The sequence below is a fragment of the Dipodomys spectabilis genome, unplaced genomic scaffold (genome assembly GCF_019054845.1).
Source record: "Dipodomys spectabilis isolate Male_0828 unplaced genomic scaffold, ASM1905484v1 ptg000190l, whole genome shotgun sequence".
Taxonomy (NCBI): Eukaryota; Metazoa; Chordata; class Mammalia; order Rodentia; family Heteromyidae; genus Dipodomys; species Dipodomys spectabilis.
Genome location: NW_024870867.1, coordinates 6,786,641 through 6,799,373, shown reverse-complemented (window position 1 = coordinate 6,799,373; position 12,733 = coordinate 6,786,641). Strand labels below are relative to the sequence as shown.

General features: G+C 48.4%; 1 protein-coding gene across 1 annotated transcript; it reads left to right on the top strand.

Annotated features, from left to right (window-relative positions):
• The first annotated feature begins 9,751 nt into the window (after positions 1–9,751).
• Positions 9,752–12,378, top strand: Sp8 (Sp8 transcription factor). Its single transcript, XM_042695842.1, has 2 exons — positions 9,752–9,772; positions 10,862–12,378. Exons 1-2 carry the CDS (start codon positions 9,752–9,754, stop codon positions 12,359–12,361), a joined length of 1,521 nt encoding a protein of 506 aa, XP_042551776.1. The 3' UTR covers positions 12,362–12,378.
• Positions 12,379–12,733: the final 355 nt, after the last annotated feature.

The window sequence follows — 12,733 nt, the reverse complement described above, 5'->3', positions numbered from 1 at the left end:
TCGGAGCTTAAGTTTATTGGGGAACATCCAATGTCCATTTTGAAGTTTTGAATACTATATTTTACCCTGCTTTAAGTCATGTTTGCTCATGTGAATTAAGATTATGAAATAGAACAAAATACTTTTTTTCAATCCTATAATACCAGTCAATAAAATCCACCGTGCAAGTGAGGATTGTTGTTGTTTTTTGGCTTAAAAAAATTGGTTAGTGGGGCACTAGTGATTCATACCTGTAATCCTAGCTACTCAGGAAGCTGAGATCTGAGAATAGTGTTTCAAAGTTTCAAAGCCTGCCAGGGCAGGAAAGTCCGTGAAACTCTTACCTCCAATTAACCACCAGAAAACCGGAAGTGAAGCTGTGGCAAAAAGGGGTAGAGAGCTAGCCTGGAGTACAGAAAGCTCAGGGACAGTGCCCAGAGATGACTGTTTTTACTTCTTTTCATAAAGCTTAGAAGCCTTCCTGAACACAAGCAGAAACGCAATTGAAGTAAACTCATTAGTTCTTCTGTGTTCTTATCTATAGAAGCTTCAAATAAATGGACATTGGCCAGAACTAGTGAAAATCATTTTTTGTTTTTGTTTTGGAAGCTTTACTAAGAATATATGGGGGTGAGGTGGGCATAGGCGTAAGTTAGAATACCACAGTATCCCCTACAGAAAAGGTAATGGGCACTCCATTTAAGAGCCGTAAAGACCAAGTATAGGCGCCAAAGTGTTGGTTTGGAGTCTTCAAATGTTTGCTTTCTTCAGTGTTGATCAAAGACCAATGTGTTTGCTTTATAAGCCCCCACAGTTATTTCTTTTACCTTAAGGAATGCCCTGTTTTCTCCCTTTAAAAAATAAAAAAGGAAGGATAAAAGAAAGATCCATTTTATGAAGGCCAAAGGAAAAGGGAAAGAAAGATAACATTTGTCTATTGCTGCCTGAGCGCTGGCCTTATAGGAGGAGCAAGTTGATTCTGTCTTCCCTGCTAGGAAAACTGCAATCCTAGATCTTGTTTTGGATGGAAATGAGACAGACTCTTTAGGTGGGCCAAGGAGTCTGAAATGGAAGAATTTGTCTTTTGAGGTGAAGAATTTTCATGGCCAGTGTTGCTGGTGGAGGTGATGCAATGTTGGAGAGAAAGAAACCACAATTCAGCAAGTTACCTGAACATTTATTTCTTCCTTTCCCAGAATTGGTAAGCAAGAATCAAGATTTTATTTCCTCTTGAAGTGTACCTTGGTGAGTACAAGAACGGGTACTTGCCAAACCTTAAATAAAATGTACAATGATGCACTCCTCACTAGATGTGAGAATGTCTACAGGCCTCAAGGCCAAGCCCTCACTTCCAATTCCAGATGAGAAATCCCATCTCTATCCAACATTTTATTCCTAGCACCTTTTACACTGAAAGTGAGGAGGTTTCTGCTACCTAGACTCCTTTTTCTTTAGTCTTAAACTCTGCCCACCCTCCAACCCCTGCCCCCAGCGTGTCTAGCCTCAGATGGAAATATCCACTGAAAGGTGATGTTTCTATCTAAACAAGATGGGGGGACTGGCACTATTCACAGAAATCCTCTATTTGTAGCTTGGACGGATGAAATGAATCACTTGGATTCCTTCAGTTTCCATCTAGATTTTCTTGTTCACACAAGTCTGTGTTTTCTAAGGAGAAGAAAAATGGATGTCTGCCCTCTACCCCCAGTCAGCCAAAACTGTTGTGATGCCCTGCAAACCTCACAGAAATCAATGGGGAAAGATGTTTAAATAACAGCCTAGGCCAAAGCTTTCTGAGCAAAGGGATGAGCTGGGGGTGGGGAAGGTGTGGTAGGGGAGGGCCACCTTTGGCCCCAGGTGGCTGTGGGGGGTGGGGCTGGGACTTCCTCTGACCCCACACCTCCACCCCCAACGTGATGCATCAAGTATAACTCAGGTTCACATAGCACTTGTTCTGTGACCAATACAGAAATCCAGTTTGAATAATACAGAAGCTCTCCTGGCCTATTCAATTTGACACAAAGGTGTGATCTATCTGCTTTACCAGGAAAGGAGTTTCAGGACTCCCTTCCGATCCCTCACTTGATGGCTTTAGAAAGCTGTAGACTTTTGGGCAACAGTGTGTGTGTGTATGTGTGTGTGTGTGGTGATGTTGGCACACATACTCTGTTTCTAAATAGCTTTTGAAGCTGTAGTCTCATTTGTAATTTACAAACCTAGTAAATTTCAAAGAGCTTGGTGGTGTTTTCAGACACCTTAATGTGCTGTCAGCTTTCTCCAAAATTAGGTACAGCTTTATTCGTGATTTCCTTTGCTGAAAAGTGTGTGAACTCACAGTTGGAACCTTTAGATAGACAGAAAATGCTAAATAAGAGAAATCAGCTAAATATAAAGCATGATTCGGGTAGATTTAAATAAAAACCTGAAGTGAAACACACGCAGCAACCATTCCACTATATTTCTCAGATCCATTTAAGAAAGCAGTTAGCTCTGTGCCAGCACCTGCACAACCTTGCAAGAATTCTTTATACTTCAAAGTAGCCCCTGGTATCCTCCCACTGAAGAAAATAAAAGTCAGCAACCGCCTGTGCCTAAGTTTTGGTTGGGATTCAATATTCTAAGCAAAATATGCTCAACAGATGATAGAAGAGATGAAGCCAGAAAACAACTCCAGCTATTTAAACTGCCAAATGAGACATAAAGCTGCATTGTAAAAATCATCTGCAAAACAGGTTTTCCCATTGAAGTCGCTATGTGTTAATTACTGCAAGCTGGAAGGCTGGAGATCGAACGCCTGGAAGCCGACTTTCACCCCGCATACGTAAACGGAAAAAGTGCTGAACCGCAGCCAGAGGGCTCCTGCTCGGACTCATTGCCATGCATGCCTAGACATTAATATTGTGTTCATGGAGGGCTCGTACAGTACGAGGTGTTATTTCCTTATAAAGAAACACCAGGTCTCGCTTTCCATTCTTCTTACAAAATTATTCGCATTATTTATGCTACATTGAGCGATCTAATTTCTTCGTGATAGTAAGCTAATTGCTCTGGCAGGTAATTAGAAGCGGTTTACAACGCAAAGGGCTTTTGCATTGCCCCTCGGATTATTAAGTTGCGCTGTAAATTATACCATATTTGCTAGGGAAAAATTCTTTTGAGCAAGTTCTTTTCCTGCCATCCGAGATGAGATTGCACCCCCCTCTCCCTTCCTCCCTCCCTAGCCACCCCCACTGCCACCACACCCCCTGCTTTTCCTGGACTCAGAGTCGAATGATTCTAAAGCACGCGATTTTGTTCGTGTTCACTGGGCCGAAATAACGTGGCCATTATGGCCTGAAATGGGCCAGGTTTGAAGGGAGCTTCCTGCGCTACTGCAATATCCAGCAGGCATGTGGGAAAAGAACGGCTTAAATGGGGGACATCTGTTCAGTGCTGCTCATCTTACACTTACAGCCAGGTCAGGTTAAGAGAATAACCTGTTCACCACCTTTTTTCTTGTTAATAAGACTATTAGAAAGAAGCGAGCACACACACACACAAACAACACTAATTGAGCTGCCATATAGGCAGAGAATCACACACACGCACGCATACACAAGGTTTCAGCTGAGCTGCAGGAGGAACTGTGGGAAAAAAAAAATTAAGCGATGTCAGAGGAAAGCAACTATTAAAAATTTCACATGACGTAAGATTAAAACTATATTTCCTACATGCATGGATTTATGAAAGGGATTTTTGCCATCTTAAAGAAGGGCCAGTTTTAAATCTTCATTTTAATAAACTGACCTGAAAGTAAACATCCCCATCCTAAAGGCTTTAAAGTACACTGGGTCTGTGGTGTCTCTCAGGATCTGATGGAAACGCATGTGAGAGAACAGCCCAGTTTGTCCTTTTGGTGTGGGAGAGTGACTTGTATCCCCTTTCACAAATATCACCCATGTGTAAGTCTATACAATGATTTGAACACATGTGTGGTTACACCCAGAACCGGGGAGCAGCTCCTAGATTATTTGTAATTAAACACAATTCCCAAAGTAACATTTATCTTCCTGAAACCGCGATTGCAATTGTCAACCGTCTGGTGGAGTGGACAGGGTAATCTGGGAGCATTACCTCCTCTAGTAACAGAACAGAATGAAAAGAAATCAATAGTGCCGAGGAGCAGAATTTAGTAGTTTTTAACTCTGCAGGTTAGCTGTGAGAAAGTAATATATAATATCAGAAGAGAAAACCACGGAAACAAATCTATTCTAGAAAAAAAAATCAGAGACACACTCATCTGAATGTCTAAGCTGCCTTTTCTCACTCCTGTCTTACACACAAAAATAAATACACATACACTTCACCCCCCACCCATTCACCTCAAATGAACAAACTCTCTTTTTCCTCCATATATTTCCTTCATTTACATGATGGAAAGGAAGTGCGTGGTGTTGTAGAATTAATTATCAATTTCCTCTCTGGGCTGGCAGAGAGATGAATATGAAATATACCATAGAGTACAAGACTGTAGGATCAGCACAAGCCACATTAACATACTATGAATATATGATTGTATATAAAGATAACATATGGGAAAACTCGTTTTGTTTTCTTCCTATAGCCCATCTATGTAGGTTGAGATTGTAAATACCTTCATATTCTTTTTCTATCTGTGAATTTGCTTGATAAATGTGCAGGTCTTCCTTATTTTCTCAATCTATGCAGTTTGGATACTTCAGCTAAAAAAAAAAATCAAAGCCTATACTATTTTAGGTTAGAGGGTGTAAATCTCTTAAACTGTCTCTAACTTTTTGATGTTCTGAAGTGGCAGGGAAGGAAATAAAAGTAAATATTAAGGAGAAACGGAAGAAAAAAGAGTAAAAAAAATCTATAAAGAAATATTCTGTTCCCCACTTCTTTTTTTTTTTTCTTTTTTATTCCCCAAAGAAGTCACCCAAACAGTGCTCTGCATCCCCACGGAGCGCCTAGGCAAGTAGATCCAGTCAGAGCCGCTTCGCTGTGGTCAGCAAATGCACCCAATTAAGCAGAACCAGGAAAAAGTATGGACTCGGCTGTAAATGTGGCCGGACAGTTTGAAACCGAATAACCTCACTAATAGGGGCTATTGTTCAGCGTGGAAGTTCCCATTTTCCAATCAGGAAAATACAACCTTCTCTGAGCTCTCGCCGCCAGATCCCTTCCCACCTACGGCTCAACAATCTGCCACCAGCGAGGGGGCTTTTATTACCTCCCTTCCCAGGAAATGTTAGGCAACTTCTTTAGCAAAGCCACCTGAGAGCCAGGATGAGCCGCAGCTCAGGAGGCACCCCTCAGCAATCTACAGGTCTACGCCAGGCCAGGTTTGCTTTTCAACAGAAAAGAAACTTTGACCAGATTACTCCTGAGCAGGAAAGCCCCCAGCATCTGGCTCAGCTCGCTCCTCTCGGCAGCCGCCGGCGGCGCTCCGCTCCCTAGCCGTGGCTTTTCCTGATTTACTTAGCTTGGGCGTCCTCGCGCTAAGTCCTCACACTGCGGCGAGGGCTTGGGGACCAGCTTTCCCTCTGGGGACAGACGTCCATCTGCTCGGGACGTACAACTCGTCCCCAGTGCCCTCGTTGGGCCGCGAGCATCCGCTGATCAATTCGCAGAGTCGCGGCCATCGCTGCGGAAACCGAGATGCTCAGAGCAGGCTTGGACGTTACTTACCCGGCAAGAGGGATGCACTGTAGTTCCTGTACATTTCCCCACATTGCCCACCGCCCCCCCCCCCCCGCACCCCGGGCCCCGCTTTTCTTCTGTTTTTTTTTTTTTTTTCTTCTGTTTCTTTAGCACTGTGTGTATTCATCAGACCACACTGAACGTTCAAAACTGTATTTGGTGTAGATGCACTGCCGAACAGTTGAAAGCCTAGATAACTTTGATGTGTTCGACTATAAATTCCTAATTGTATTTAATGGCTACAAATGTCATTATTTACTTGTCGCTGTATCTACACATTTTAATCTAGTAACCAAACAGCAGAGGGTTTTTTCACTCCACCCTCCCCCTAAAAGGAAAAGCAGGGACGGTGGCCTCTAATTTGCTTTTAGAACCCTTTGCTTGCTTGGTTGTGAAAGCCTAAGAGCTCCAGATCTGAACATTGATTAGTCTTCAAACCCGCCTGCAAAAAGACTCGCTTTCTCTGACCCACCTAAGGAGATGATGTATATTGTAGCTGCAAGGTGTTAGAAATACTTGAGCAAGTTGTTCCCAGGATGTAAATTAGGTCCCAAAAGCTGTTGTCCAAATCGAAGAAACAGAGAAATTAATCTGGGAGACTATCCATCATCACCGGTAATAAAGAGAGCGACATGGATGAGACAGATGATATGATTAAGGGGCTGTGGTCGTTTTAATTAACTTTTTGCTGTCCTGTAATGATCAAACTGGTCACCAGACCCGGTCAATAAGCATGTTAATATCAAACAAATAAAACCAGGGATGATTAAAAACCTCCTGCTTTATTAAATTTGAAATTCAAATGAAATTTATGCTGCCGATGCATACAGAATGCTAATAGATTTTTAGCTTTATTGATAGTGGATCACACAGGTTTGCAAGAAACAGCAGAATATACACCTACCCCTCTTTCAGATGGCGCAGTAAACTTCCTATGGGGTGGGGGAAACTTTTAATTAATGTTAGGCAGCCTGCACTTCCCACTTCCTATCTTTCTTTTCCTCCCTTTCCAAACATCCATATAACACAATATTGTACTACAGAACAATGATCAATATCATAAAAGGTAACCTGAAGTCCACCCTGAATTGCTGGCCATAGCTACCAGGGGCTACAGTTGTTCCCTCCCGTGGGACAAGACTCCTACAAGATGGGGTTACTTCCCCAAAGTGGATGAAGACAGTTCATTTCAGCTAGAGAAGCAAGATTGTGACTGTTTTCATCTTTGATTAATTATATGATTCCTTTTTGACTCTATGATGAAAACATTTACTATTTGGTGGCGGGAGGTGGGGGGGGGGGGGTGGGGGGGGTGGACACAGACAGAATCATACAGGGGGAAAAGATCTTTTGTCCAGTACTGCTATGAAACAGACACCTTGACTTTGTAATGGGAGTAAATAGAATGTGTGTACACACACACACACACACACACAAACACAATACATTAATGATACTAATGAAGAGAGTTGAACTTATAAACCCTTCCAAGTCCCTAAATGCTGCATGCCAACCTTATGCAAATTGAAAAAAACCCTAGTATTTTCATAGAATACAAACCAACATTGTGACTCATTGTCATCAGAAGAATGACTTATTATTCTGAAGTGATGATCCAAATTGGGGGGGGGGGGGATCTTAGAATTAGGTAGCTCAAAATTGCAGTCACATGATGTTGCTTTTTTAAAATTCCTGACATTTTTGTGGAAACACTGGTTAACACCCCTGTTTACTCTCAGAATCAGCATTTAACTTTTTAATAGTGCTGCCTCTCCTTCCAGAAGATAGTAGGATAAAAAGATAAACCATTCATAGAAAGGAGTCTTCCTTCAAATCCCCTCCACCTTTGAGGGTGATGGTATTGATTACAATTAAACCCCAAATTTCAACAACTGTATATTAGGTCCTTAAAATGCATATCATTATAGAAGGAGACCAAAGCAATGAAGTTAATTCTCTTTTATTTGTTAAACGTAGTTCCCTCCTTCCCCCACCCCTTCCTCCTTCTGGGCTGGCCTGTCACGCCTTCTCAACACGCTAAAGTCATTCAGAGCAGCTTGCTGGGAGAAACACGACATTTATGGTAAGCGTCAGCCTTCAGAGAAAGAAAGCAGTTCATTAATTTACTTCACACTTACTTCAAAGTATGAGAGTGTACCTTACCCCCTTAATCAATAGATATGATGTACAGTCAATATCCCCACATGTTCAAAAGGGTCAGAAATAGAAACTCACACCACAAACATCAAAGTCAAAGTGAAATTTACACACACGATGAAACCTGACTTTGGAGTTTATTCAGTAAAAGCCGGAAGGACTCCTCCCTCCCCCCCTCATCTGCAGGAGTCTTGACACATCCAGGACAATAATAATAAAATAAGAATGCCTCCCTGGTCAAAACAAACAGCTAGTTGCATTTTAATCATTGCACCTTAAAATTGGACTTAGAAATATGAATTTTTTAAATATATTGGATAGGGCTCTAAGGGCTTGCGTCCCCCACCCACACTGGTGTTGTGTGTTTTGTGGTTGAAGAAGTTCCCTAGTGGTGGCCGAGCACTTGCCATGGTATTTCTTAAGGCAACTAGCAACACAATTGTCAGGCAAGTGATTAAAATCCACCAAGTCGGAACTCAGTGTAGACATTAGCACAAACCTACTCTTACATCTTTGCTGGACCCTCTATAAATGTAGTCTAAGATTTGTCAAAAGCTCGTCTCTATTCTTCCACGACTAGAACGCCCAAATTTCGGTCAAAATCTGACCTCCCCCCCAACCCTCCTCCCCGCCCCAGAAAGAGGCTCTGTGGTTGCTTGTAAAAACTTCTGACGTGTAAAACAACAACAACAACAACAACAACAACACAAAACGCTCCTTAATTTCTCATCCAAAGGGGGGGGGGGAGAGGAACCCAACCTTTTCGAACTTAATCCTTTTGTAGTGAAATTTGCTCAACCCCACGGGACGAACACACCTCCTCTCCTAGAGCGAGACCCTACACTTCCGAAGCAGAATCCCATCTCAGAAAAAAAAGTAAAAAGGTTACATCAAAGTAATAATGCTGGGGCACAGGCGCGCACACAAACACTGCGTCCCTAAAAATGCCCCTCACACTTGTGATCTTTTTATTTGATTGGAGAGACAGGAAAGCAAAGGTAGGTGTTAAGATTTCTTTAACAAAAATGTAGCGGCAGAGTCCATGAAGTTAAGGGAAAAGGAAATCTGCCGATTTTGGGTACGAGGAGCCGGGGCAAGTTGGTGACAGTAGTGGCATAGGAGAATATTTATTACTCTGCCTTTCTCAACTTCGCAGTCAGTTTCACTCATCAGGTCGCCTCTCGGTCTCTCGCACGTACACCGTGTCGTTCCTACTCCCCACCCCCAGCCTGGAGGCGCGAGCACACCCGGACAGACACGCGCGCGCGCGCGCACACACACACAGACACGCGCACGCACACACACACACACACACACACACACACTACACAGAGGCATCCGCACATACCGCCACCTCTCCTCATTCCCACTTTTCCCCAGTTTCCCTATTGCCTCCCGAGTTGTGCCCGACTCAGTTACGTCCTGGTTCACTCACACCCTTCCTGCTGCATTTTTACTGCTCTGCTCCCTCGTCCCCTGTTTGGTCGCACACGCATTTCCACGGTCACACCAACACCTTCCCGCTTTCGACGCTACCTCTCCTTTTCCCACCCCTCCTCATTTCCGCCTGTGATCTCCGAGGTTTGGTCACACTTGCAGTTACACTATTGCACACACGCACACACACTCGGTAACACACGCAGTCACCCCCGCCCCCTCCCCTCCTCTCCTCCCTCCCGCGGCCCCAGCGGCCGGCGACGGCGCCGATGACCTCACGGCGCGCGCGCGGCGCGGCCCGGCGAGGACGCAGATTGGCTGGCCGCGCCTCCGCGGCACTTCAAAGCCAGAGAGGGAGCTACAATTGTGGTGGAATGGGCGGAACTGATCATTGTATTGCACACCTCTAAAAAAAACACAGCCTCTGATTTATCAATATAAAAAAGATCCTCTGAGAGGAGGAGGGCACTTTTGTGTGATGGCAACTTCACTTCTAGGGGTGAGTCTCAGGATTTTCTCTTGCTGGTTTAATTAGTTTCCTTTTATTGCTGATCGGAGGGGGTTAAAGTCGCCCCGGCCAGGCCACGGGCTATCAGTCTCTCCATTGAGAGCGTCCGTTCCCCCTCCCCACCTCTTTTAAATACAAGTGAGTTTGGAGAAAAGAAAGAGGGGGAGAGGGGGGCCGAGTCACGTTTTTCAGCACTGTGAAAGGTTCGAAGGGCATTTAGACCAGCCACCTCGCAGCGCCTGGCCGCTCCCTGCCCTGGGGACCTGAGCCCAGCCCATTTTATAGGCGACGATTTGGGGAGGGGGTGGTGGTGGGTGGTGGTGGTGGTGGTGGCTGTGGTAAAGAGAGCAAGTTTTTCTTCCTGGGCAAACTGCAGATTCTTCCCTTCCCCTTAAAAAAAAAAATCCCGCAGTCCGTCCTGTGTCGCAGGTATGTTGAACTCGTTTTGTTTCTATTATTGTAGATGTACTTCCAAAAAAAGAGAAAATTCAGACAGAAAATAAAATATCAAGGAAAGGAGTGGCGAGTGAAACCTCGCAGTTTGACCCCTTTTGGCCTTGAAGAAACAACCCAGAATGTTGTTTTTTTTTTTTTTCTTTTTCGGGGGAGGGGGGCGCGCGCAGCGGGGCAGGATTTTCAAAGCTCTCTCCGGATTACCGGAGAAGCCTTCTTAAAAAGCAATCCAATGGTTTCCCCAGGTTTCTCGGCCAAGGAAACTTCCTTCCCGATCTGGAGTTTTTGCTGGTTTGTTTCAAAGTGTCTGGGGCCGTGTGTGCGCACGAGTGTTGTTTTAGGTGAGATTACTTGTCAAACTCTTCCTTAGCGTGGCGCTTGGCTCCCGAATCAGACGCCGGCCGCCCAACTTGTCCCTTCCTGTAGAGTAGCAAGCAGCCGGGCGCCGGGGCTGTTGGGGGTGTCAGGTGAGTTGGTGGCGGGCGCGCCGCAACCAGAGACGGGGTGCAGTGGGGGCGTCTGGGAGGCGATCGGAGGACTAACGCGCGTTTCTTCCCTCCCTCCCTCCCCCACCGGCCCTTTGCCCACCTCCCCTCCCCCACCCGTCTCCCTTCCTCCTTGTCGCAGGAAGAACCGAGGTTGGGATCCACTCCTCTGGCCATGCTTGCGGCTACCTGTAACAAGATCGGCAGCCCCAGCCCGTCTCCCTCCTCCCTCTCGGACAGCTCTTCTTCCTTCGGGAAAGGTTTCCATCCTTGGAAACGCTCCTCGTCCTCGTCCTCCGGCAGCTGCAACGTCGTGGGCTCCAGCCTCTCCAGCTTCGGCGTGTCGGGCGCCTCCCGGAACGGCGGCTCGTCCTCGGCGGCGGCCGCGGCGGCGGCGGCGGCGGCGGCGGCCGCGGCCCTGGTGTCCGATTCGTTCAGCTGCGGCGGCTCCCCGGGCTCCAGCGCCTTCTCGCTCACTTCCAGCAGCGCCGCGGCCGCCGCCGCCGCCGCCGCGGCCGCCGCCTCCAGCTCGCCCTTCGCCAACGACTACTCGGTGTTCCAGGCTCCCGGCGTGTCGGGGGGCAGCGGCGGCGGCGGGGGAGGCGGCGGCGGCGGCTCGTCGGCGCACACGCAGGACGGCTCGCACCAGCCCGTCTTCATCTCCAAGGTGCACACCTCGGTGGACGGGCTGCAGGGCATCTACCCGCGCGTGGGCATGGCGCACCCCTACGAGTCGTGGTTCAAGCCCTCACACCCGGGCCTGGGGGCTGCGGGCGACGTGGGCTCCGCCGGCGCCTCCAGCTGGTGGGATGTGGGCGCCGGCTGGATCGACGTGCAGAACCCGAACGGTGCGGCGGCGCTGCCCGGCTCGCTGCACCCGGCCGCCGGGGGGCTCCAGACCTCGCTGCATTCCCCGCTCGGAGGCTACAACTCGGATTACTCGGGCCTGAGTCACTCGGCCTTCAGCAGCGGTGCCTCCTCGCACCTGCTCAGCCCCGCGGGCCAGCATCTCATGGACGGCTTCAAGCCGGTGCTGCCGGGCTCGTACCCGGACTCGGCCCCGTCGCCGCTGGCCGGCGCGGGGAGCTCCATGCTGAGCGCCGGGCCGTCGGCGCCTCTGGGCGGCTCCCCGCGCTCCTCCGCCCGCCGCTACTCGGGCCGGGCCACCTGCGATTGCCCCAACTGCCAGGAGGCGGAGCGGCTGGGCCCCGCCGGGGCGAGCCTGCGGCGCAAGGGCCTGCACAGCTGCCACATCCCGGGCTGCGGCAAGGTGTACGGCAAGACGTCGCATCTGAAGGCGCACCTGCGCTGGCACACGGGCGAGCGGCCCTTCGTGTGCAACTGGCTCTTCTGCGGGAAGCGCTTCACGCGCTCGGACGAGCTGCAGCGGCACCTGAGGACCCACACCGGCGAGAAGCGCTTCGCCTGCCCCGTCTGCAACAAGCGCTTCATGCGCAGCGACCACCTGAGCAAGCACGTGAAGACGCACAGCGGCGGCGGGGCCGGCTCGGCGGGCTCGGGCAGCGGCGGCAAGAAGGGAAGCGACACCGACAGCGAGCACAGCGCGGCGGGCAGCCCGCCCTGCCACTCCCCGGAGCTGTTGCAGCCCCCGGAGCCCGGGCACCGCAACGGCCTAGAGTGAGGTGTACCGGGTCCCCGCACCTGTCCCCGCACCTGGGTCCACTGGAGGGGGGGCAGGTCTGTCTTGGCTTCCACTCCGGCCTCTCTCCACTGCACCCTGCTCGCTCTCTCGGTCTGTGTCTCTACGTCTCTGCCTCTGTCTCTCTAGTCGCTCCATGTCTTTCCTCCTGACTTAACTTTGCAAAGGGACGTGTACCTAACTCGCATCTGTGTCCCAGGCCCCGACCTTCCTTCTCTACCCTCTTAGTTACTGCCCGATCCTGGTGCAGCCAGAATCGAATCTCCTCGCCTTCCAACTCCAGACCCAGTTGGCCTCACTTTTTGGAGGGCAGCGGCCTCTGGAGTTACATCTGGATGGATTCGGTGCTGTGGA